This window comes from Accipiter gentilis, chromosome 8 (assembly GCF_929443795.1).
Source record: "Accipiter gentilis chromosome 8, bAccGen1.1, whole genome shotgun sequence".
NCBI lineage: Eukaryota > Metazoa > Chordata > Aves > Accipitriformes > Accipitridae > Astur > Astur gentilis.
In genome coordinates, this window is record NC_064887.1 from 41,280,728 (window position 1) to 41,305,416 (window position 24,689).

At 44.9% G+C, this 24,689-nt stretch overlaps 2 protein-coding genes across 6 annotated transcripts in view; both read left to right on the plus strand.

Moving 5' to 3' along the window:
- The first annotated feature begins 290 nt into the window (after positions 1–290).
- Positions 291–16,451, plus strand: UHRF1 (ubiquitin like with PHD and ring finger domains 1). Of its 3 annotated transcripts, XM_049808787.1 has the most exons (18): positions 291–384; positions 734–908; positions 2,896–3,058; positions 5,962–6,225; positions 6,881–7,053; positions 7,489–7,704; positions 8,590–8,696; positions 8,882–9,068; positions 9,775–9,898; positions 9,986–10,093; positions 10,884–10,988; positions 11,883–11,989; positions 12,745–12,907; positions 12,999–13,136; positions 13,536–13,647; positions 13,768–13,925; positions 14,267–14,365; positions 15,056–16,451. In XM_049808787.1, the coding sequence occupies exons 3-18, from the start codon at positions 2,906–2,908 to the stop codon at positions 15,200–15,202; spliced, it is 2,361 nt and encodes a 786-aa protein (XP_049664744.1). In that variant the 5' UTR covers positions 291–384; positions 734–908; positions 2,896–2,905; the 3' UTR covers positions 15,203–16,451. The 3 variants fall into 3 exon arrangements, with proteins under 3 accessions (XP_049664744.1, XP_049664746.1, XP_049664745.1); XM_049808789.1 differs by lacking the exons at positions 291–384; positions 734–908 and adding an exon at positions 1,666–1,726; XM_049808788.1 differs by lacking the exons at positions 291–384; positions 734–908 and adding an exon at positions 2,770–2,797.
- A 2,639-nt stretch (positions 16,452–19,090) lies between these two features.
- Positions 19,091–24,689, plus strand: part of KDM4B (lysine demethylase 4B) — a 95,422-nt gene continuing 89,823 nt past the window's right edge. For all 3 annotated transcript variants that reach the window (XM_049807566.1, XM_049807567.1, XM_049807569.1), the window contains exon 1: positions 19,091–19,393. In XM_049807566.1, coding sequence (XP_049663523.1) covers positions 19,137–19,393 — 257 coding nt within the window. In that variant the 5' untranslated portion in view covers positions 19,091–19,136. The remainder of the gene's footprint in view (positions 19,394–24,689) is intronic.

Consider the following 24,689-nt stretch of genomic DNA (forward strand, 5'->3'; position numbering starts at 1 on the left):
TGCATCTGGAAGTCATGGGGGGGGGGGGGGGGGTGTTCCACTACTCTGGAAGTGGGACTGATGTGGGTAACAGAATATGGAACCAGGTATGCTGGTAAGCAACACTACTTTGAACTTTAGGCTAGGAGATCCAACGCTGAGATGCTTTAGACGTGCGACCTGTCCTTATAAGGGTGAAAATGTTTTTTCCAACACTCAGCCTTTCCTCTTGCTCCCTGCCAGGTCCGTAACATCTGAGAACCCTCTCAGGCTGTGGGAAGGGCTTGCTGCTGTGTAGGTCAAGGTTAAGACTCCAGTGCATCTACAAGGGGAAAAAAATGACTTTCTGGCAAGGCAAAGCCTTAGGATCTGGAGGAAATGAAGCCTGACTGCTGCAGGTCGCAGGTCAGATTCAAGGCTTTTGTGCATTGACACATGCCTAACCTTTGGTACTAACCTAATCTAGGCCAGTGTCTTTCAACTGGTGATCTGTGGCTTAACTGTGGGATCCCCAACAGATCCTAAGAAAGGAGGGGAATAAGGAAGACGTGCACGCTGCTTAGGAAGCTTCCGTGTGCTGTATGCATTCTCTACAGCAGTCTGCAAATCAGGGGGGGTGGGGAGGGTGCTACATCCCTCTGATTTTGTATTTTTTAATGTGAGAGGTTAGCTCTGTGGGTGCAGGGGGATATAACGCGGGAAATACTGTTTTGCATTTATCTTCAGTGCGCCTCGTGTTCTCTTTTGTCCGTAGACGCAGGATGGCGGCTCTGCGGGGCCTCGGCAAGTTGTAGTGTTGGTGGAGCTATTCTGGCAGCACCGAACCCGCCGCCATTCCCGCTCTCCCACCCCGAGGTCTCTCCCCCCTCAACCACCGATTTTCGTGCTTTTCTACTTCTCGGAAGCTGACTTTTCTCAGAAACCTCTCGGTAATCCCCTGTTTACAGTTTACTCCATCCGATGGCCGTCTTTATCAAACTTTATAATTTTTAATTTCCTCATAGCGTGTGTAGTTTTGGGGAAAGACATCCTTCCGGACCAGCCCTTTTTGTTGGCTCACGCAGCCACGCGCACGGCCCTGCCGTGTCACCCAGGCCACGTTTGCACGAGCGGGGCTCGTACACAAGCCCCAGAAACAACCGGGAGCTAACGGCCCCGGGAGTTAGAGGCCTCTTGCGGATTATTCAGATTATTCGCATTATTCGGACAGGCGACAGGGCCTGGAGCTCCCTGGAGGGGGACAGGACCCCTTTGGCCGAGGGGCTGCATTGGGACGGCGGCTGTCAGAGGGAGAACCGTCCGGGTCTCCTCTCCCGCAGGCTGTTCGCAGGGCTCTCCGGGACCCGGTTTATAGAACAATAACCGGCACCGTGGCCTCGGCCCCGGAGAGCGAGGGGCTTTCCCGGCGACAGAGCGGGCGAGGGGCGGCGGGTCGGGGCTTCTCGCCGGGGATCCCCGGTGGAACGCCGGTTCCGGTGGGTGTCCGGTCCCCCGTCTGTCGGTCGTTCCTTACCCCCCCCCCCCCCCAACCTCCCCCCCCCCTCCTCCTCGCCCCGGCTCCCGCGGCGCGGCGCTCCCGGGAGGTGGCGGCGGCCCCGCCCCGCCCGCTCGTTCCCGCCAGCGGCGGCCAATGGGCGGGCGCCCGCCGCGCACGGGGCTTTTCCGCGCCAAACTCCAAAGCCCGGGGAGAGCGCGGGCGGCGGCCGCGGGGCGTAGCGCGGCACCGGCCTCCAGCACCGCCACGCCGGTGAGTCCCGCCGGGCCGCGCCCCCCCCCCCCCTCCTCTCGACCCATCCCGCCGCGGGACGGGGAGCGGCCGGTGATCACCGGAAAGGGGGGGACGGTGGCGGGGAGGGGGAGGGTTTTTTCCCCGCCGTCTCCGTGCCGGCGGTGTTGGGGGGAGCGGCGCCCCAGCCGGTGACAGCTGCCGGGTGCGCGGGTCCGCTGCTTCTCCCCCCCTTCCCGCCCCGGCTCGGGGCGGGTCTCCCTGGGGGGGGGGGGTGTCAGCGCTCCGGTGCCGGTTTGCGGGATGCGCGTCGCTCGGGGGCTGTGGCAGCTGGACCGCCCCCCCCCCCCAGCTTGCGCCCCCGAAAGGGGACCGCGGGAGGGGGAAGAGTGACCGGGAGGGGCGGTGACCGGCGGGGAGGGGTACGGCTCGGCATCGCCCCGCTTGACTTTCGGGGGCTGATGCTGACGGCGCCCGGGCCGGGTCCGGGGACGGCGGGAGGCGTTGACACCCCCCCCTGTTTTTTTTCCGCGGTCGGAAAGAAAGAGATTTTTCCCCCCCCCCCGCCCCCGCCTCGGGGTGAGTGTGCGGGTTGTGGGGCTGCGGCCGCCGGTGCTCTCCGCGGCGCGATGGGCAGCCCCGCTCCCCCGTGTCTCCCCCCCCCCCCCCCCCCCCCCCCGCGGGGCCCGGTGGGAGGATAGGGGCTGCCGGCTGGTTGACGGCCCCTTTAAGAACTCCCTTTCCCCCCTCCCCGCTCTCATTTGCATGATCGCGCGAGATTTCGGCCGCGGAGGGCGAAGGGGGGGGAGTCCCCCGCGAGAGCGGAGGGAGCGTTTCAATTGTGGCGCGAGATACAGTTGGCGCGCGCCGCCCGCCCGCGAGGCGGCAGGGAGGCACGGGCGCAACCAAAGCCGTTAGGCTGAGCGTGGAAGGGGCGGGATTAAACCTCCGCTAAACCAATCGATGTCGGAACCGGCCGGGTTGTGGACCAATAGCGCGGAGGGGGTGGGTGGAGGTGAAGGCGGGGGGGGGGGATGGAGGGCGGGCCGGCCGGCTGGCTGGCGGGCCGGGCGGCGGGGCCGGGACGGCGCGGTAGGTTGAGCGGTCTCATTGATACGGTACCCGGCGGACCGGATTCCTCGGGTACCTTCGTTTAAACACTCGTTCGTTCTTTTCCCGGTGGGATACAGGACCGGCGCCATGTGGATCCAGGTGCGCACCATGGACGGGAAGGAGACCCACCGCGTGGATTCGCTCTCTAAACTCACCAAGGTGGAGGGGCTGCGCTTACGGATACACGAGGTTTTCGGTGTCGAGCCTCACCGGCAACGTCTCTTCTACCGGGGCAAGCAGGTACCGACGCGGCGGTGGCGGGGACACGTTTGACAGCCCCAGCCCCTCAGCGGCGGGGGCGGGCGGGGGGGGAGGGGGGGCAGCCGCCTCAGCGGCTGCGCCCCCCCCCCCCCCCCCCCCCCGCCCGCCCCCCCCCTAACCCTGTCCCCCGCCAGCTGGGGAGGGACGTTTTAAATTATTTTTTTTTTAATTGCGTGAAAAGTGGGTGTTTTGCTGCCATCTAGTGATACCCGGGCTCTCTAATGCGCTGCTCGGACGGCGGGTCTGCAAGGAGAGGAGTCGGCAAGATAGTGTTGTGGGGGGTTTTTTTGTTGTTGAGTTGCAAAGGTTTTGTTTTGGTTTGGTTTTTTTTCCCTTACTATTTTTCGTCTAGTGTGTTGCTTTTCTGTCTTGACGCCGCCTTTGCGAAGTCGCTGAAAATAACAGATATTACTAGGGGGTTTGTGGTCTTAAAGTCCTTGAAGTTTTTGAGTCTTGCAAGTTTTACCGCTCTGAAAGCCGTGAAGGTCCCGTTTCCCGTTTTTTTCTGTAAATTGGGATAGCGGCTCGTGATTTTTAGGTTCTTCTGCTCTTTTATCAAAATCTCTTTAGTTACAGAACTCGCTGTAGAATCTTGAGTGGCTCAGTAGTATATTATGTTCTGGACAGCACGTTTACGATCGCAGTTGTACAACAACTATTTTCTTCCGCATGAGTTAATAACGTATCTAAATTAGCAGTAAAAGACAACTGAAACTGTTTTCAAATACATTTTCCATATCCTGCATAGTACTGCACTGCTAAACCATCATGCTAAGGAAACTTCTGAACCAGTGGTTGGTTGGTCAAAGAAGTTAATATCAGAAGTAGCGGGCTGCTTTAGACTGTAGTTGGAATACTGTGAGATGGATGCCATTAGCCAATTTCTTCTAGTCGCTTTTTTTCCCACCTTTCCCTCCATTTTAGGATGACTAGAGCTCGCTGTACGTTACAACTAGCAGGTGTGACTGTAGGATATGGAAATACATCTGGACCAGCTTTAATCTAACAAGCTCGGGTACCAGTACTAGTAAAAAATGAGTCTTGTAGGAATATGTGGCATCTCTGAAGGGCTTGTGTCACCTCCTTTCTGTTGCGTTAGTGTAGGTTCGAGTGCAGTAACTGCCCATCTGTGGTTGTAGATAAAGTGATAAGGGAGGACTAGTCCAGGGTACATATCAATTGTCAGACTTACACTGAAGTCTGCAGATAACTAAGGTTAAACAGATTTTCATTAGAAGTGGTAGCTTTTTTTTCAGTAAGAATGCACTTGCCTTACAAAAATAATTCCTCTCTGTGTAATTCCAGTAGTTCTTAGTTTAGGTGTGGTTTTAAACAGAAACATTTATCCAGTGTGATCTAACCTCTCTTCGTCATCTTTCCCCTGCTGCGCTCATTTGTGCTTTGTCTGGCTTTTTGAATCATCAGAAATGTTCAAATTTGTAATAGTTAAAATTTTAAAATTATGTTAGAAAAATATGTGTTAATTAAAAAAAAAAGAGCCTCCTTTGTTAGAGGAATGTCTTCAGATGCTGGTGCTTCTTTCAGACTGTCCTTTGAACTCCTGTGCGTTCATGTCCTGTTCATGTTCTCCATTTTTCCTTTTCTGTTTGCACTTGTTGTCACTTGTGTTCCTTGGTGATAACTACCGTTGATAATGATACCATATTTGTGATATTGTCTCTTTGTTAAGAAGAAACAACTGATTTCTGGTTTGTTCTTGTGTATCTCCATGAGTTTTCATCTCTAAACCAGAAAAAGTCCAGATCACTTCCTGTACAGTCAGATTTCCAGGGATTGTTTCATAGCCATTTTATGCCATAAATCAGAATTGAATTATCATGGTGATTCCTGTGAAGTGTAAATTTTTGTGGTTTTGCTCTGTTTCCCCCCCCCCGATCGAGAACAAAGCTCTGGGGATTGCTTTTTCTGGTGGTTTGGGCTGGAAGGGGATGATCATTTCCTGTATAATTTCTTAGTCAGACCTTAAATATGTGGTGAAGCTTGTCTAAACTTCTAAACTGCGCTGTGGTCTTGAGTATTACATTTTAACTCTAAAATGGTAGTGCTCCTCAGAGTTCTTGAAGGGTAACTGAGAGACCTATTTAGTCCTCTGTACTTAGTTTTTGCACGGGTAGGATCTTGATTTGACTACATACGATGCCAGACTTGCAAAATAAACTCTTAAAATTAGAGGTGGTGTGAAATTAGGACATGCCTGGCTACGCTAAAAATTGATTGGGTAGTTTCAAGTTGAATTGAATCTTTTTTGATTTTACTTTCAGTGGAAAAATTGTGTGCTTGCCCAGAGAAAAGTGGGTGGTTAACTCTTTGGCTTCTACTTAATGCCACATTTAACGGAGTGATGTTGTAACAATAATCTGGAACATACACACTTAAAATATAAAGACCAGTCTGCGTTAACGTTCGTGTTACGGGATGTGTCTGAATTAAGGAAGAAAGGCTTTCCTTTTGAGTTTGTAGGTAACGTGGAGTTATCTTTAAATCCTGATAGGAATTTAGGGGATCTGTAGTTCTTTAAGTCCTTTGTCCCAGAATTGATGTTTCTAGGGAATGTACTGCAAACTGTTTCAGATCTCCTAGAACACTGTGGCTTAATCTGGGTAGCAAGTCTACCGCAGTATGGAAGTCTTGTTTTTCTAGCTTGTAGAGTCCGTTGAAAAAAGAACATTTTAAATAGTAAGAATAACAGTCTATAAGTAACTGTGGTGCTGAAGAACTGCCAAGTCCCTTGATCCTTAATGGTTTTCAAGCGATGTGGTCTGTCTTGGCACATAGACACAATTACAGCATGATGGGTGGTTTTGAATTGGCAAACCTCGGTTGAATGAAATGACCAGATTATTTTGATGCTTTCCCTGTAGATGGAAGATGGTCACTCCCTTTTCGATTACAGCGTTGGACTGAATGATATTGTTCAACTCTTGGTCAGACAAAGCCCAGCAGTGCTTCCTGCTGTTAGTAAGGAAAAGGATTCTGAACTCTCCGACACAGACTCTGGCTGCGGCTCAGGCCAAAGCGAATCTGACAAAAGCTCTCACAATGGAGAAGGTGCCATGGAACTGGAGGGACAGCCAAGCACAGCGGCACAGCCTGACTGGACTGACCCGGGATTTGGCCTCTATAAGGTGAGTCATTAAAAAGCTAAGATTACTTAAAACTGCACTTTGGGAGGGGAATTGTTTCCCTGTAGTAGAGAATTTCTGAAAATCTTTCATGCCTCAATTGTGTGGGTATTTTTTTTTTCCCCCTCTTTTTCTTAAACCCTCCAATAAGAAACAAAAAAATACCAACCAACCCACAAAACAATTAAATGCAACATGTTGTAGGTCAAAATATTTTATTTTTCATTTTATCCTTTTAGCTAAAACTACAATACATTAATTGATTAACAAAAAGAAAAAGGCATTCAGAGCGCCTGTTTTGATTTAAAAAAATTTCCCAATATTTTTGCTTGGAGTCACTGCATTTGTCAAAGTTGAAACTTTCTCGAATGAACAAAAGAAAATCTCAACCAGCTGTTCAGAATCATTTTACTTGTCTGTTTCAATGGATTTTATTACAGATCTGGTGATGTCTTTGCCAGACCATGAGCAAGACAGTTTTGAAAGTCTGTTAGAGACGAACTAACAATGGTTTGTACTAGATAAGAAAGCTGTCTGTACACATTGATATCTTGATAATGGTGAAGTTCTTGAGATGGTTAAATCTTCAAGTAGACTTGGAAATTAATGCTTAATTTGAAAATCCATTCTGGTGAGCTGTATACTTTGCTTTGTGTAGATCAATGACTTGGTCGATGCTCGAGATATGAATATGGGAGCGTGGTTTGAAGCCCAGGTTGTAAAAGTAACCAGAAAAAAACCTAGAAATGAAACAGCTGATAGTTGCACAGATCCTGATCAACCGACAGCCGTTCCTGAAGAAGATGTAATATATCACGTGAAATATGAAGAGTGAGTTTTGTTACCTTCTTGGCTAGTAAAGTCATTTGGATCATTATGTTGATGGGAAATTTTATTGTGCAGATCCACAAGGTAAAACAGAATTGGGCTGATGCAGTAATGACGTTATTGAGCCCTGTTAACTGTAAGTTTGTTTTACGGTCAGAATTCCAGCTGGAATTTCAGGGGGTTGGAATCATGTTTTTAGAAATATGAAATGCTGTTATCCAGTTTTTAAATGGGATACAATAGCAGCAAAGTTAAACTGCCCGATTCTGGCTGTGTCTGTGTGGGAGAAGGAGATTTTATTCTTGATGGTATTCTTGTATGTTGCACGGCATTGGTTCTTGAATCGACCTGTCTGGATAAAATCTATCACTTATAAAAACTATGATGTTGAATCTGACTTTTCTTCTCTGTCCTTGTGTGCTTCCCTTCTACTTCAAGTTATCCAGAGAATGGAGTTGTAGAATTGAGTTCGAATGATGTAAGGGCTCGTGCACGGACTATTTTGAAGTGGCACCAGCTAGAAGTAGGACAGGTGGTAATGGTCAACTATAACCCCGATGAACCAAAAGAGAGAGGTTTTTGGTACGATGCGGAGATTCTGCAAAAAAGGGAAACGAAAATGATCAAGGAGATAAATGCAAAGATAATACTTGGGTAAGCAAATTCATAATGTGAAATAAATTGAATTCCCCAATTCTTCTTAAACTTTCATGAGGTCTGAGCGACTCCGCTGAAAAAACTGATGCAACAAAAATGGTGCAACAGAAGTGCTGGGGAGGGATGAAAAGCTGGACTGTCCTTTTTGGGTGATTGACGTCGTTGTACTGCACTTTTGATTAACTTCCATTGGAGGAATTGGACACTTCAAGGAATCACAGGGCATGCTGATCTGTGGATTCACATAACGCTGGGAGGATGCGAAGTCCCGTATTCGCTAAGAGGCAAAGAACTGTTTACTATGTTAACTATCCATAATGGTTTTACAAAATCTTCAGTGTAATATTTTATGCTAGATATGATAATGTAGACTGAAGGATCACTTTATAAAGATGATGAAAAATTACTCCAGTCCTGAAGCAGAAAACGGGCCTACATATAAGGGACTCTCAACTTCAGGGAAAAAAAAAAAAAGTATATATTTGTTTAAAAGTTTCAGATAAGTTTCACAGGGTTGCCAGAATCTTATTTTTTCCTCTCACCACACTGATTTTGACTTTTTAACTATAAAATGTGAGAAGAGTTAGTCAGAAATGTGTTTGGGGGGACAACAGTCACTAATGATTAGTGGAATGCTAGAAGTGCCTGGATTCTCATTGAGACAAGAGGGGGTACACTTTAATTGTGTGAAAATGATTTGATTCATGGTGATGCTGTCATGCCACTGTCCCAGATCATGTGATGCTGTAACAGGTTTCTTGTGATACAGGACTAATACCAGACCAGTCTGCATTACCGATGTACATGCACAGCTGTGAATTCATGCTGTATGATACTTTCAAAGTCTGATCTTTCTGGCTTTTTGTCAACTTGTCCTTATAGGGATGCTGGTGATTCCTTGAATGACTGCAGAATTACATTGGTGGATGAAATTTATAAAATTGAAGAACCAGGCAGTGCTTGTCCAATTAGTGCCAGTCCATTAAAACGTGAGTCTGTTGCTTAGTTCTTGCATTTCTCAATCTTACCTTGTGATATTCTGCTAATTGTCTTTGTGAGGATCAAAGGTCTAAGAGTTCCAAGACACTTGTCGTTGTGACTCCTTTGACCGTTTCCAGTGTATCTGGGCACTTACTGGAGTCTGAAGCAGGCTCTGGTTTCTTTTTGCTAACAGGACAAAATGGACCTGTGTGTAAAGCTTGTAAGGACAACCCGAACAAGACCTGCAGAATTTGTGCTTGCCATATCTGTGGAGGTAAACAAGATCCAGATAAACAGCTAATGTGTGATGAGTGTGATATGGCTTTCCACATCTACTGCCTCAACCCTCCCCTTAGTAGTATACCAGATGATGAGGATTGGTAAGTTCTAAGTATGTGTGTGTGGTATTGCAATTACCATCTAATTAGGAGCAGAAAGTGAGGTCTAGGGCTTCATGTTGCCCTTAGGGGGCAATATTGTGACTGTATGAGGTGAAGACACGTTTGTGTGGCTTTCGTTTTTTTTGTAGGACTTCGTAGCTTTGGTATGTTTTAAACCAGTGGCTTTCAAACTTGTCTTCTGAGTTTGGGGATATATATGCCTATTCAAAGAGAAGTGGAGCTACCTATAAACCAAATGCAAACCTCCTGCCAGGAGGCTTAACTTGTATAATGTTTTTTGTGTTACTTACGGGTAGTCCACAGGCCCCGTCACCATATTAGGCTGGTGACATATACTGTTTTATATATGGTGATAGATATATAGGGAGATATATAGACAGTGGAATGTATCTATCTATATATATGTAGATAGTGAAATATACTGTTTTATTCCTTGTGTCCTGTTTCAGCATTTTATACAATGATTTTTATGATACAGCTAATTTCCTGACACATCTGCCATAGCTTAGAAGACTGCAAGGACACTAGCTCACACAGGTCTAATTCCAACATGGAGAGTTGTTTCAGTGTCCTGCCTAGTTTCACATGGGGAAATTGTAACATTATAACTCGGTATGTTTTGAGGAAATTCTCTTTTAATTCAAGGCTTTGCTACTAGTTAATTTTCACTGACTGGTGACTTTAGGTATTGCCCTGAGTGTCGAAATGATGCAAGTGAGGTGGTTTTAGCAGGAGAGAAATTAAAAGAAAGTAAAAAGAAACAAAAGATGGCATCTGCTAATTCATCCTCGCGGAGAGACTGGGGCAAGGTCAGTTCAAAAGCTGTTCTATTTTGAAGAATAGTGTGTGTTATTTCCTTGTAATTCTTGGCTGATTGGTCTTGCTCTTTGAAACAGGGCATGGCATGTGTTGGTCGCACAAAGGAATGTACCATTGTCCCCTCGAACCACTATGGACCGATTCCTGGGATTCCGGTTGGCACCATGTGGAAGTTCAGAGTTCAGGTATGAAGCTGAATCCTGGCCTGAGCCACTGTAGGGAAAAATGGGAATGATCCAGCTCTTATGAGAAACCTGAAACAGTTAATCTTGGAGTGTACGTTGCTGGATATGTAAGTGCAGAAAGGAAAGAATTCTGGCTTTGTCTAAATCAAGTGTTCCATAACTAATGCTGCATTGTCCAGGCATTTCAAGTGTTTTTTTTCTTTAGTGCTTTTTTTGGTAACTCAAAAACCCCAACCCAAACACATTTGTCTCTAGTAATTTGTCCTGGAGATGTGTAGTATCTCCTGCTTGTTCTCCTGGTAAAGATCTCTCTCAAATATGTATAGAAATATTAAACAAAGTTTTCTCATCCTGTTACAGAGTTAGGGAAGAAAAAGCACTGCCCTATCCAGATCTTGTTCTCAAGTATTAGGTGAAGGTTGCTATTGCAAGTCTTTCAAAACCAATCCCCTTATACAAACATTTAATTTTAATGTCTATATTATTCTTGAATTACCGGAGCTTTTAATAAGCAATCTCAGTGAGAAAGATCCAAATTTCTAAATTCACATAACAAAAAATATCTGTGTCTTTGATTTACTGAAATAGTCAATGGCTTATTTTTTAACAGCATTTTTCTTTCCTCTACGTGGACCTTTTTGGAGGGTAGTGGTGAGAACACAGTTTCACCCTGTAATATATGCAAAACAAATTTGAAATAGTACTATTAGTTAATTTAGTTCCAAGACCAACAGATAGTCGTTTGTAGCCTGTTGACAGCAGTTGCCTAGCAAACTTTTTCTTTTTTCAGGTGAGCGAATCTGGTGTTCATAGGCCCCATGTAGCAGGTATACATGGCAGAAGTAATGATGGCGCCTATTCCTTGGTTCTGGCGGGAGGCTATGAAGATGACATAGTAAGTGAATCTTGATTATTTATGCCTGAGAACCAATCTACCTTACAGTTAAAACAAAGACTTGGCCTTAGTTACTTTTTATACTCTACATCAGATGTTTCCCCATCTTGATACTTTTGTTTTTGCTAAGAAACCTAGGCCAAGGAAAACTACAATCCTGTAATATGTGCCAACCTGAGAAACAGGATCATCTAAATTAAGTTTAATATCCATGTGTCAGCTTTTAATCCAAGAGTCCTTAGCTGCCTTTTCAGGGTCTCCGTTGCATCCACAGTTTGAACAGAGTCTCATGGTATATGCTGCCAGATCTTCATGCGTCAGGGAAGTGTTCAGAACAAAACTAGGGACAGAAGTCCTACTTCTGAATATACTGTTTAGTTCTGCTAGCCAAACCTAACCTTTACTAGGCTGTACCAGGCTCTACGGCTCATTCTTATTGCAGATCACTGGTGCATTACTAGCCTGCACCCTCTTACTCCGAATGCCTGTTACAACTCACGTAAAACAGCTAGCCACAAATCTCAGTAGCCGTTCTAAGTCTTAATTCTGACTGCAAGGTTGTGTAACAGTGTAAGTACTGAGGCACAAGTTACTTTCCCCTTCTCTGCTACGTGCCCCTGCACTTCCAAGCAGATCCTGTGCGAGTGGTGTGCCGCTCTCTTGGCAGAGGTCTCTTTGCACTGTTAGGGTGTGTGACGAGACAGCAGTTGTCACCCTGACTCCTCTTGGCAGTATAAGGGAGGACCATAGACTAACTGAGTCTGGGAGCTTAAATGGAGGAAGCATCTTTCCTTTTTTTGAGAATACTGTATTAAAGCTACTTGATTAAAAGACTCTTCTGCTTTTATTGAATTATTTTTGTGAATGTGTCGAAACCATCCATATACGTTTCAGGATCATGGAAATTCCTTCACATATACAGGGAGTGGAGGGCGTGATCTTTCTGGAAACAAACGCACAGCGGAACAGTCTTGTGATCAAAAACTCACCAACATGAACAGGTCAGCGATGTTTGCGCTCCGTTCCTAACCTTAGTAGCTGGCAATCTGTCAACCTGAAAAATTGTTTGTCTGGTTTGTATCAAAAGAAACTGGCGAAGTGGAAAAACTGTCAAAATTAGGTTTCGACTGTGTTGTAGGCTGCAGATCAGTTGCACAATGGCAATGCTTCTTACAGTGCACTATAAATGAGACTGAATTGTAGATGGTGTTAGTCTCACATTTAATACCGACTGAAACTTAAGGAACAGAGTAGTAAATTAGTGCAGAAATTTTCGTACTCTCTCCTGAAGACATTTGCAGCCACTGGTCACCTTGTGAGACCAGATAGTTTGTAATTCTGAGCTGTTACTCTTACAAATAAGTGTGGACTTGAGTGAAGGAGACGGTCTGTGCAATTAGATTAATGAATAATGTAATGAAAAATCAGTGTGTTTAAAATGTGGTCTCCAGTCAGGAGGCTTAATTACCATCTCCCAGAGTTCTTAGTGTTATACAAGATACTTGAAAGTCTTATTATTTAAAACAAACAAACAAAAGCCTGGCTACATCCTTTTCAGCACAATGCCAGTACTCTACTACTCTTAGTATTGTACTCAACTCTATCAATGTGTTGCTCTGAGTAAAATAGTATAGTTAAATTTATTACTTCTTAGTAGCTGGTTTACCATTCAAGCTTTGCTTTGCTTTATCCTCCCCCTGATTCTGAAGAGTTCGGCCTGGTAGATACACTAAGTTGATTGGACTTTCTCTTACAGAGCTCTGGCTCTGAACTGCAGTGCCCCCATCAATGACAAAAATGGAGCTGAAGCCAAGGACTGGAGAGCTGGAAAGCCGGTCCGAGTGGTGAGGAATGTAAAAGGAGGCAAACATAGTAAATATGCTCCTGTAGAAGGGAACAGATATGATGGAATATATAAGGTAAGAAGGATTTGAATTTGCCTGCTGGATTAGGGAAAGATAATTTGCTTAATTTTATAGTGTATGATGGACTTGCATCTGACTTTTTTAGGTTGTGAAATACTGGCCTGAGACAGGGAAATCTGGATTTTTAGTGTGGCGTTACTTACTTAGGAGGGATGATGAAGAACCTGCTCCTTGGACCAAAGAAGGAAAGGACAGGATGAAAAAGCTTGGTCTAACAATGCAGGTATGCTTTTGGAACATCATCATGGTTCCCCTGGACAATGAACTCAATGGATAGCAGGAATTTTTCTATTATACGTTCTTACTGAGGATGATCTGCTTTGCCTTGCATTAAGAATCAAGAGAGTTGCCCTTAGACTGATGGGGACACACGTGCTTTCAGTCGCGTGGGTTGGTTGTTTCCTTTTTACATCAGGAGGCTAAATGGACAAAACTCACTTTCTTGCACAGAATTTCTATAGTCTGAATAAGCATTTTGCAAGAGCGGGGATCTATTGCTTAAAATAGAGAACCCCTCCCTGGAGCAGTCCTCCAGAGATCATTCTTCTGAACTATAATAGCCTGTAAGTCTATGAGCTGGCGTGTTTGCATTGGATGCTTTTTGTTTTGTCTTTTCCTGTAGTATCCTGAAGGGTATTTGGAAGCTGTTGCAAACAAAGATAAGGAAAAAGAAAATAATGGAGATGATGAGTTTGATACCCCGGGGAAAGGAAAGAGGAAAAGGAAATCAGCAGGTTTGTGGAGTAGGCAAGTGGATATAGAAAGCCTTGTAGGTTTTTGTGCGTTTTACCTAGTTACTCTTTTCTGGTCGCTTTTCGTTTGTTTGTTTAAAAAGTCATTGTGTTTTCTTTCAGGTGGGGAGGAAAAATTCATCACCTCTCCTACAGGGACTCCAAAGAAAACTAAAGTTGAGCCATACAAGCTGACATCTCAGCAAAAATCTCTTATAAAAAGTGATGAAGCCAATGAAAAACTGTGGAATGAAGTACTAGAAGCTCTCAAAGATGGACCGGTATATCATGCTTTTCTTTCCAGAAATAAAGTGAAAATTAATTAGTGAACTATTCCTAGATACAGACCTCCTGGCTGCATAAAGAAACAGCCTCAGACCTATAGCATTTTCTTTTTAGTGTGGACATCCACAGCATAAATTTAAAGTACTGTATTTGAGGTCAGTAAGTAGGATAAGAACTTGTCAATGTGACTATTTTTCCCTTGTTGAACTTCACAGAAAAGAATTATCTATGTCTAAAGTAATCCATTGTGTTTAATGTGGGGTGGGTTGTTTGTTTTTTCTGGCTGTATCTTTCAGAGGGTAGTAGCAATAAGTTGATTCAAATGTTCTCTTTACAGAAATTTCTAAGTAAAGTTGAAGAGGCCTTCTTGTGTATTTGCTGTCAGGAGGTTGTGTTTCGGCCAGTCACAACTGTATGCCAACACAACGTGTGCAAGGTGAGCAATCGATACAACTCTCCTCTTGAGCCAAGCCTTGAGCTGACTTGTTTAGTGGTGAGAGAGAGGTGGTGGCAGTGGCTAGGGGGTTGGTTTGTTTGGCTTTTTTGCCAGTGGTTAGTCTTCTAGCATGAGGCAAGTTTATATTTTAAAACTTTGTGATTTGATGAAAGTTCTCTGGCGTAAAAAAGTCTGTGCTTTAAAGAAAGTTGCACTGTTGTATCGCTACTATCCGATTCCTTTAAAAGATAATGGAGAGCTTCTCTGTGGGCTCAGTAATACTGCTAGGTGACACTGATAGATTTGACAGTGTTACAGAATGTATGGGGTTCCGAGTTATTTTTTTTAAAGAATGATGTGAAGTGTTTTTGCAGAAGCTCCAACAGTCTTTAACAGCTGCAGGGGAATTCTTGATCTTTAGAAATGTAATCGAATGAAATAGCTCTACCATATACCTAAATACTGCATCCATGACTAACGTGCTCTGTTGAAGTCCATGTGCTATTGCACGTAACGTAGGAAGTTTTCTTTCCGACTGCCAGCCTTGCATTGCTCTCAGCCTTTCCCAGCAATTATCAATACCTGGGTGAACTAGGATATAAAAGGCATCTCATTCTCTCCAGTGGGGGCCTTGCAGAATAAGCTAAACTAAATATCTCTCAACCAGTTATTTTTTTTGTCTTTCACCAGGACTGTTTGGATAGATCCTTCAGAGCTGATGTGTACAGTTGTCCAGCCTGCCGCTACGATCTTGGCAAAAATTACACCATGCAAGTGAATGAAACATTGCAGACCATTCTAACTCAGCTCTTTCCTGGATATGGCAATGGACGGTGATTCTGTAAAGCACTTCTAATTTTCTTTTGTTCAAACTTATTAATGGGTTTTCAATGAGCTTAATTTAAAAAAGAAAAAAGTAGTCTGTGTTCTCCCAGACCCCTAAAAAGTTTAAAGTCTTCCTTGTTTTTAAAAAAACTATAAACTTCAAGGAGTATCCTTTTGTATGTTCGTGGGTTTTGTTTTTGTTCTAAATGTTGAACTTTGCATTTTTTCTGCCTGCCCCCCCCCCCCGCCCCCAAACTGCCATTCATCAGCACAGAATTATTTTCTTTTAATGGACTTACAAAGTGCTTCCGGTAAGGCTGCTAATGATTATTAAAGTTCTCAGAGTGCCCCCTGTGCCCCCTCTTTTTTTTTTTTTTTTTTTTTTTTAATTATTCCAGAAAATGGCTTGGTTGCTAGAACAATCTTCAATGTTTGGGGATTTGGCCATAAAGGTAGGCTCCTGCATCACCTTGGCAGCATTTTGTACAAGATGGTTCCTGGCTTATGATCTCTTTACCACAAGTGGGTATTTGCTATTTTTTTAAAGAACTGGTTTTTATACATTTGACAAACCTGTCAAAAGCCATTTCCTGCTAATTTTGTATATCAAAAAAAAAAAAAAAAGCTGCTTGCGTATAGCCAAGTAGTTGGAGCAATATGAAGTACTACCTCAGTTGGACTTCTTTCTTACTAGGGAACTATTTGTTCAGCCAGGTGCTGTCTTCTATCCAGAAATGCCATTGTGGAATATACTAAAGCCATTCTTAAGTGCCTTTTGTCCTTTTCTGAAAGACTGGGCTCTGAATCACCATATATATATTTTTCATAAGCACTGAATTGTTTAAACTTGCCAACCGGATTTTATTCTTTGGGTAAAATATAACACTGTAGCTGTACATGATTAGCATGGATTTGCAGACTTTCAGGTTTTCTCCTAATGGTAGGTGACATGACTTTTTTTTTTTTTTTTTTCTTTGTTTCACTGCATTTCTACCTGGAAATGGAGAATAACCAACTCTGACTCTTTTTATGAAACATTTTGTTTATTGTACATGACACCAAGAAGGCTTACTTTTGTGAATGGGTTGTCTTTTTCTAACATTACCAAAGTTTGCAGTTTAATACCTCAACAAGACAGGGATGTTTTTAATCACACTTTACTGCAGACAGACTGGAACAAATGTGCCTATTTTTGGTTTTCTTAACTCTTACCCTTTTTAAAATTATAATGTTAATATGTTAGGGAAGGAAAAAAACATTTTATAGGGTTTTTTTGCTGAATTTGTCAATTTTTTTGTACAATGTGCAAGTTGAAGTTCTCAAAATAAATATCTTTTCAGATGAAAGTGTTGACTGTTTTCCTTTATTATTTTTATCTGAAGCAGGTTTCCACACCTAATTGTTGTGCAGGAATTCGTATTTATGTTCCGTTATGCTAAGCCTTTTATTTTCTAAAGCCTATTTTTCACTACAAAGAAATGGGGAAAATACTAATTTGATATTCTTGTCTTCAAAATATTTGCTTCTAGGCCCTAGTGAAAGGCATATGTTATGTTCAATTAAAAAACCCTGAAGATTCCCAAAAATCTCTCTCTTTTTGGGGCATAACTTATGTTAGATTTCCACGGTACTAAAATCCAAATAGCGACTGGCTATTGGAATTGTCTGCACATTTAATGAATAAACCCCAAATTTTTAGAAGAGCCATGTCATTTATCATATTGGAGGTGTTTATAGCAAGTTGTGTGAGCATTAACTTAGCAAACCAGAGAAATAAATTAAAACACAGGTTTTCATAAACAAATGCAGATAAACTAAATGAAGAAAACATACAGGCATTTAAGATGTTGGGGAAAAAAAAGCTGTTTAAGCAGCAGTTGCATGATCTGCCCTCTTTAAGTTTATTTGAAGGGTAGTGTTAACATTAAACACTTTCGAATTCAGGTATTTAAATTTCATTGAAAATGTCCTTCCAGTTCTCACTCTATATTGTGAGGAGAAGAATTTGGGGCGAGTGGATGAAATTGAGGAAGAGTTGTGTATTTAAACTGAAAGAACCTAGTGCCATGACTTCCTTAGTATATTGGTTTTGTTGTTGTTTGGAATTTGGAAAACAAACTTTGTTTTCCTACATAGGTTTCAGTGTACTGTTCAGAGTTTTAGTGTTTATTTAGGATGAATTAGAATTTTTCTGCAAATTAGACACTTTATAATTTGGGGCTTGCAGATCTCAACATAAAGCTCTACTAGGAAAATTACCATGCTATAAAGTGAGCTGGTGTGTGGCTTTGGATACGAAGGGATTGTTTGTTTTAATGGCAGAGATTATTAATAGGATGATGCTTTGTTTCCTGTACATACTTGTGTACATTGATGTGGTAAAATTCTGGAGTAAATATCCAATATGTGATTTGGTAAAACAAGTGTTTTGTGGATAAGGAATCGGGAAGCAAGAATAACAATGTTGTAAAAAAAAACAACAAAAAAACAAACAACAACAACAAAAAACAACCCCAAAATGCAAGGTTCTTTCTTCTATTTTGGGAATTCCCATCTTGCTTCCTAGCAAGTGTACAGAATCTATGGTCTGCACAGTTTAATTGAGCACAAATTAAAAAATGCCCCTGCTCGTTCTTCGTCCTGGCAGGCTTCCATGGTCCTGTAATTGCAGCTGCTTTAGAAAGCGTTATCTGTTGTGTGGTGATGGTGACTGCTGGAGACAGGGGTACAGGTACTCACCACACTTGTGGCATCCCCGCGGCCTTGGTAGAAGGGGGAAACTGCAGCCGCGTCAGGTCCCCTGGCAGAAGCATGTCCCCCACCCTCTGTCCAAAATTTGGTTGCCGTAGTAGTGTGGTACTGCTCTATCTTCTGTGGGGGAAACTGGAAGGAAGAGTAGGCTTAAAAAATGAACTGGTGGGAAGGGGAGGATTCCGTGCACTGCCCGTAGCTGACGGTTAACTTTTTTAAGAACCTCCAGGTACTGGGGTCTACAAGGAGCCGAAAACTACCACCCAAATACAGTGAGCGCTAGAGCGTGTTACAGCTAACGCCTGATCTCATATTTTTATGTTCACCTTGCTTATCGGGTGCTGTGGTTCCTTGGCTCCCTCTGGGGCTGCTCCCCCTCTTCAACCATGAGGGGAGGTGTGGGGCTGGGCTCTGAGCTTTGCCCTCTGCAAGGAGCTTGTGGAGAAAACCCCAAGTTTACCACACGCAGCCTTGCCGGCCGTTGATGCCGATGGGACTACCTTGCCGTGAAACGTACCGTGGGCCATTTTTAACACCTTTGTGCTAACCCCGCTCCAGGCTTTCCTCAGGGGCAGCCTGACTGGCAGCAGCCCTGACGACCACAAGTGCGGGCAAGGTGCAGCTCGGGCCTGTGTGGGTCTACCTCAGGGTAACACCCCCCCTCCTCCTCCTCACCCTGCGACGCCATTGCCCTGGGGACCAGCCCTGGCGGAGAGGGGATGGGCTGGGGGAGCAGGGGAAGGTTAACGACGAGTCTCCTCCGGCCTCGCCGGACCCCTCGCCCACCTGCCCGGCCGCCATGAGGCCGCCACAGACCGCCGGGGGGGGGGGGCGGTCCCTTCCCGACCCATTGGCGCAGGGCGGCCGCAGCCCCCCCCCCCCCCCCCCCCCCGCCTCTTCGCGCTGCTGTGCGGCTCCTCACGTACTCACCGCCCCGCGCCCCCGCCGGAGCGCAGAGCCGTGAGGCGCTGACGGGCAGCCCGCACCGCCTATCGAAGCCCGCCTTCCCCGTCTCTCGCCCAATAGCAGCTGAGGGCGAGCCGTCGTCTCCCAACTCCCGCGTTCTATTGGCGGAAAGCGACTGAGCGACGTGAGAGCGACCGACTGCCCCGCCTACTGGTAGGCGGGCCGTTACCCAGCGCAACCCTCCAATCAACAGACGCGCTCGTCTTGTTGTTCGGTGACCGGCTCCGCCATGGGCAGCAACCGCCGCCTCTCATCGGCGATGCGCCCAATCGCTGCGAAGGCGGTGCCGACCTCAGCCAACGAGCGGGGCGAGGAGGCGGGCGGCAGGTGCTGGCCGCGGGGTGCTGCGCTCTCCTCACCGCCCCCCTTCCGCTCTGCCCCCCGCGCCGGCCCGCTCGGCGCTCCGCTGACGGGCAGCCCGGGGCCGCCGCAGCCACCGCAGCAGCCACCGCAGCAGCCACCGCCGGGGACCGCCCGCGGGCTCAGGTACGGGGGCGACCGGCGCTTACCTCTCTCTTTCTCCCTCCCTCCCCGCGGGGGCCTGCCGCCGCCTGCGGCTCCACCCCCGGGACCGCGGCGCCGGAGCCCCCCGCAGCTCAGCGCTGCCCCCCCCCCCCCCCCCCCCCCAACCCCGGGCTCCCTCCCGCCGATCTCTTTCCCTTCCTCAGGCCGAGCCCCTTTCCCACAGCTTCTCCTCAGCGACGGGCCCCGGCTTTGCGTCTCGCTTCCGGACGGCGGCCCGCCGCGCCTCCCTCCCTCCCTCCCTCCCTCCGCCGGCCGGCCCTCCTCCTCCTCACGGCCCGGCCCTCGGCCGCCGCCGGGCCCCGGCCCTGGCGGAGGTGTGTGTGTGTGCGTGTGTGTGTGGGGGAAACCCGGCCTGTACGGCCAGGGGCCTGGCCGGGCCCGTCGCGGCCCGCTCCTCGCGGCCCCGCCGCCCGCTTTGTCTCGGGGCGGCGCGGTTGGAGCCCCCCCCCCCCCCCCCTCACCGCCCCCGTATCCGCACCCCCGCCTCACACCCTCCCCCGGTACCTCGGGCCCAGGCCCGGTGTCCGCGGAAAGCTCCGCGTCTGGGCGCGGTGTTTCAACGCAGGATTTTTTTTTATTTTTTATTTTTTTTTTTTTTTCGGAGGAGGGGGTGTCCGGGTGGTCCCTTACACCCCATCCCCGTACCGGGGGTATCGGTAGCGGGCGCCGTTTTGGCCCGGGGATGCGCGGCGGCGGTTGTTTGTCGCGATAGGGGAGGGGGGGGATTGATTTGTGCGATATAATGGGCCGGTCGGCGATCGGCAGCAGGGGTTCCGCCGGGTGAAGGGAGATGTTGGCGACTCAACGCTGCCCCGATGGGTCTGGGGGGTCCGGGTTTGATCTGACGGCGGGCCCGGGGCTGAGGGAACCGGCATGGGGGGTTTATTTTTTTATTTCTCTCTCTTTCTCTCCCCCCCCCCCCTCCAGAGACTGTCAGAGCTTTTTTTTTTCTTTCTTTCTTTCTTTTTTTTTTTTAATGATAAGCCTGTCGTGCACAGAAACAACCCGTGGTTATATGCAGAGGTCCTTCCTCTCGCCCCTTGCACAGCCTTGAGCACAAACGTTGCAGGGTGAGAAAGTGAGACGACCGGCTCTGAAACGGTTGTGGTCTGCAGAAATTGTTTGTCCGGTCACGCTTTGGTGACTTGCCCTGGATTTTAGCTGCTCAGTTTGCCCTTTTTTTCAAAAGAGATAAATAGAAGATGTTTAGGCTCTTTTAGGTTGTAGTACGTGGTGGAAGGGGAAACTATTCAGGAAACCCTTCATCTAAAGGTGGAACTTGGCTTTCCTTTAAAGCTGGCTTTGATTCTTGTTCTCAAAGATGGTGTATATATAGCTGCGTAGGATCTAGGTATATTGCAGAAAGAACTGTTTTGGACCCCTTTATTTTAAAGGGTTGAAGTCACAGATTTAGTTTTAGACGTGTTCTTTAACTTTTATACTTTTTTTATAAAAGCCGCTGTAGAGAATGGGTGCTGTGCAAGGGCACAAACTGGTTTTGTGTTGCTGATAAGGCCTAGAACATTGGAGTTTTGCTGTGTGACTCGGTTGTCTTTGTGCTGGGGCAGTGTAAATACATTATTCTGTTATATCAAGCTTGACCCTTTCAAAGCTAAGTTTCTTTTAACCAAAAGGAGTTAATTTTAAGGAACTGTGTTCATCAGAAACCTAATAGGGGTTTTTTTTCCCCCTTTTTGCACACAATAAGTAACTTCTTTCTTACAAACTTTTCATTTTTTTCTCTTCTGTTTCCTTTTCCTGTTCTGTTAAAATTCACGTAATCACTAGAAATCATAAAGACTAGAATTTAAAACTTACAGTTACATTTCAGCAATTACATAAAATAACAGTTGGAGTATGTAGAGGGTAATTACTTTTTGACAGCAAGTTCGTAATTTTTAGGTTCCCCTGTAATAAGTGAAAGAAGTTGAGGTGGGTAGACTGACTCCTCCAGTGCCAAAAGGAATCGACAGCCGTTTCTTTCTCATTAGTGGTAGGAGTTACTCCTATGCAAAGTATATGTAGGTGGATATACTTGACTCCTAGTTACAGAGCTACCGTTCCCATAGAAGACACTCAATGAAACATCTTTTGACAGGAAAATGCTGGCCAACGCTCAGTAATGTAGTATTCTTTCTCCTTTTTTGCTCCTTGAAAAGAGATAATTTCCTTAACCAGTCCAATGGGTCCAGAATATATATGGTTGTATATAAAAGAAGTTAGTTTTTTCAGTAAGTTGGAACACATGGGCAAAAGAACAAAGTACACAGGTTTGACATTTAAAGTTTGACTTTAGGGTGGACATGGGCTTTTATAAGTAAGATCTTACATATGAGAGGTTTAATTGGCTTTTGATGAGAAGTTGATAGCGAAATGGGCTTTTCAGGGAGAATCCCACCTATTTCCTGTAGATAATGCTGGTTATTGGACTGAGGCAATTACGGTACTTGGAACTACTTACCGTCCTGTTAAAGTGAACTGTTGGAGCAAAATGAAGTGAAAACTATTTCTAGTGGTACCATCAACTCCTGTCATTTAACAGATAATGTAGAGTGATTGTTTTACGGATCTGCAGGCAGTAGGCGTTTTAAATTATCAAAAATATTGGCAACTTCTGAAAACTTAGAACTCTTTTCATATAAGAGGTCTCAAGAAATTTTATATGAGTTGGGAAAACCAGTTTGTCCAGACGTGCTGGATAAGCACATTAGCTATATGGGGTTCTTCTGTACATTTATCAAGAGTTATGTATTCTTATTTCTACTAGGGTATCCAGCTGTAATACAATAAACAATGTGTTGGCATTCAAGTAGCTGTAATTAGCCTTCAAAGTTTACATCTAATTTCAATGAATAGGGAAGTTCACATGTAAGTAGAAATAATAGCTCTGTCTTGCTGCAGGCTGAAACAACCATGCATCAGTTAATGTGTTATGAAAATCTCTCTGCAGTCGTAAGAATTGGAAACTTTATTTCCTTTTAATTAATCCTAGGCAATATAGAAGAACTGCAGACTGGTGAATTTTCCAGCCTTTCTGACTCGCTTTTTAATGTTTTACCATGTGCTGTTGAAAAGGATTTTTAACGCCTGTTACTGTCTGTCCGTTTGTTGTGTGCGTGTGCTATATGCAGCTTTACTTGCAATATAGCATCTGTTAATATCAAAGATGGATGACAGCTAAATATGTCACTGCAAGTGAGGGATTTGCTTAATATATTGGGATGCCATCAGGATTCTCTGTGGCTGTGCAAGGCACTGTTTGAAGTAATTATTTGTCATCCATTTAAGAATCAAAAGATGGTTTGTCCATTTGATGCACTAGCAAACCGAAATCCTCGAGTACTGCAAAATATTGGCAGAAACCTTGTCCTTGTACATAGGTCTAGTGATATTAATGTTGTGGTATTGTTCTCAGTATAAAATCATTGTGGGATGAGAAAGGTGTTCTTCCATTTTCTGTATTTTTCAGTAAACTGATCAGTGCTTAGTAAGTTTGGGGTTTTTTTTTTTCAATCTTTGTTTTGGACCAAATGTTCTGTCTTGTCACAGCTTATCGATATAGTCACTTATTACCGTGGCTTAATTAAGGTACTTACTTTTATTTGTATTTTCATGGAGTAGATTATTCTCTTTTGTAAATTAAGCAGTTCCTCAATTATGTTCTTACTGGATGGCTGCTGACACAGGGGAACATATTTGTATTCTGTTGTAATATTTTTGTGTAGTATAGGATCCTTACTTAGTCTGTGTGTGCCTCAGTCATGGCAAAAATGACCTGCAACTTTCATTTTTCCTTTGGTGTTTCAGAAGGCTCATGAAAAAAGCAAAAGTTGCCAATTTCTTGGAAAATATAGGCTTGGTCTTTTGTTTCCTAAACCTACGTGATAAAAATACTCTATTTGAATATGGCCGAAGACGACAGTGTTGGAAGTTGGTGGTGTGTTAAGATGATTTCCTGAGCTGTTCTGATAGTCCTTTACAATTTCCAATATGCATTCAGAGTAGTGGGAAGGATTTTGGTGAGCCTCTGTTTATTTTTTTGTTGTAGATAAGAAGTTTGCATGAAGTTTAGCATATTTGTTCTCAGTTCTGCGTTGGCAAAACGAGCAGTGCAGCTTTGGCTGTGATGTATGTGTTAAGGTTTGGAGGTGTAGCTTCCAGAGAGAAGAACCAGATAAAATTGATCTGCGAGAGGTTAAAATTGTCTAAATGTTACCTTGAAGCTGTTGTGAAGCTACCTTGTTTTCTCCTAGGTTTTGCTTTAATTTAGGTTTTAAATTCTCACTCCTTTCATTTGCAATTTTGGTGAAGAAGTGTGAAATGGGTATGAGATGAGATACGAAATGCCCAATAGAAGACTGTGGGGTTCCCCCCACTCCTCTCTGTGAAGATGAGGAGTTTAAGTTATTTACAGGTGCAGCTGAGGACAGATATGCCTGCTCAAGTGCGCTTCTGGAGCTGTATGAACTGTGTTATGCTTCTTGGTCCCGTTCTTCCGCCTGCTGGCTTTGCCTCTTGCTCAGTCTCTTCCCGAGTACATAATTTTCTGGCAATGCAGCTTCTCTTAAGCCTGGAATCTGGGTCAGTGTGTCACACCCACTCTAGGCAGGACCTAAAGCACCTTGTGCAAAAAAAACACAACCAAGATTTTGATTTTACGTTGGTAAAATAGTTAAAAGCACTTAAACAATCATGTTTGTTGAAGTTCTGTCTTACAAAAATCTGAAGCAACCTAGAGAAGTTGAGCAACTTACTGAGAGCGTTGCTGCAGGCTTGTAGTTCTGGCAGGTTTGCTGAAGGAAGACTGTTGGGAATTAGTCCTCATTAGGTATTAATCTGATATAGGAATTACCTTTTTTTACAAAGTGGTGCATTAATCAAGTTTTCTGAAATGCATACAATTTCTGGTAATAATGGACTATGGGTTACTTTACATTATTTTGAGGTTTGCAGCACTGCTGCATTGAATTCAAGTGTCATGCATTGAGACCTTGAATTCTTGTTCAGACTGAACAGGAATACATAAAAAAAAGAGGTACCTTTTTTACCTCAGTTGCTCCAGGTCTGGGCAGGAGGTTCTCCTTTCACTGTGGTCTTGCAGTTTGAAATGGTGAGCTCCTAAATGCTGTTCTTCATGTTCTAGCAAAGTGAACCCAAATTAGTTTTGTGTACCTGGCATCAAAGATCCAAAGTCACAGTAGAGCTGTTGAGAAGAACCAGTCCAGTTTCTTTTTTTTCTTTCCGGCTTCTTTTTTTT

What these genes read in the sequence shown, in the direction of transcription:
- UHRF1 (XM_049808787.1), top strand. Translation starts at nt 2,906, where the DNA reads ATGTGGATCCAGGTGCGCACCATGGACGGGAAGGAGACCCACCGCGTG. An exon ending in TCTTCTACCGGGGCAAGCAG is followed by an intron (nt 3,059 to 5,961) that starts GTACCGACGCGG and finishes CTTTCCCTGTAG; the next exon opens with ATGGAAGATGGTCACTCCCT. An exon ending in TATCACGTGAAATATGAAGA is followed by an intron (nt 7,054 to 7,488) that starts GTGAGTTTTGTT and finishes TTCTACTTCAAG; the next exon opens with TTATCCAGAGAATGGAGTTG.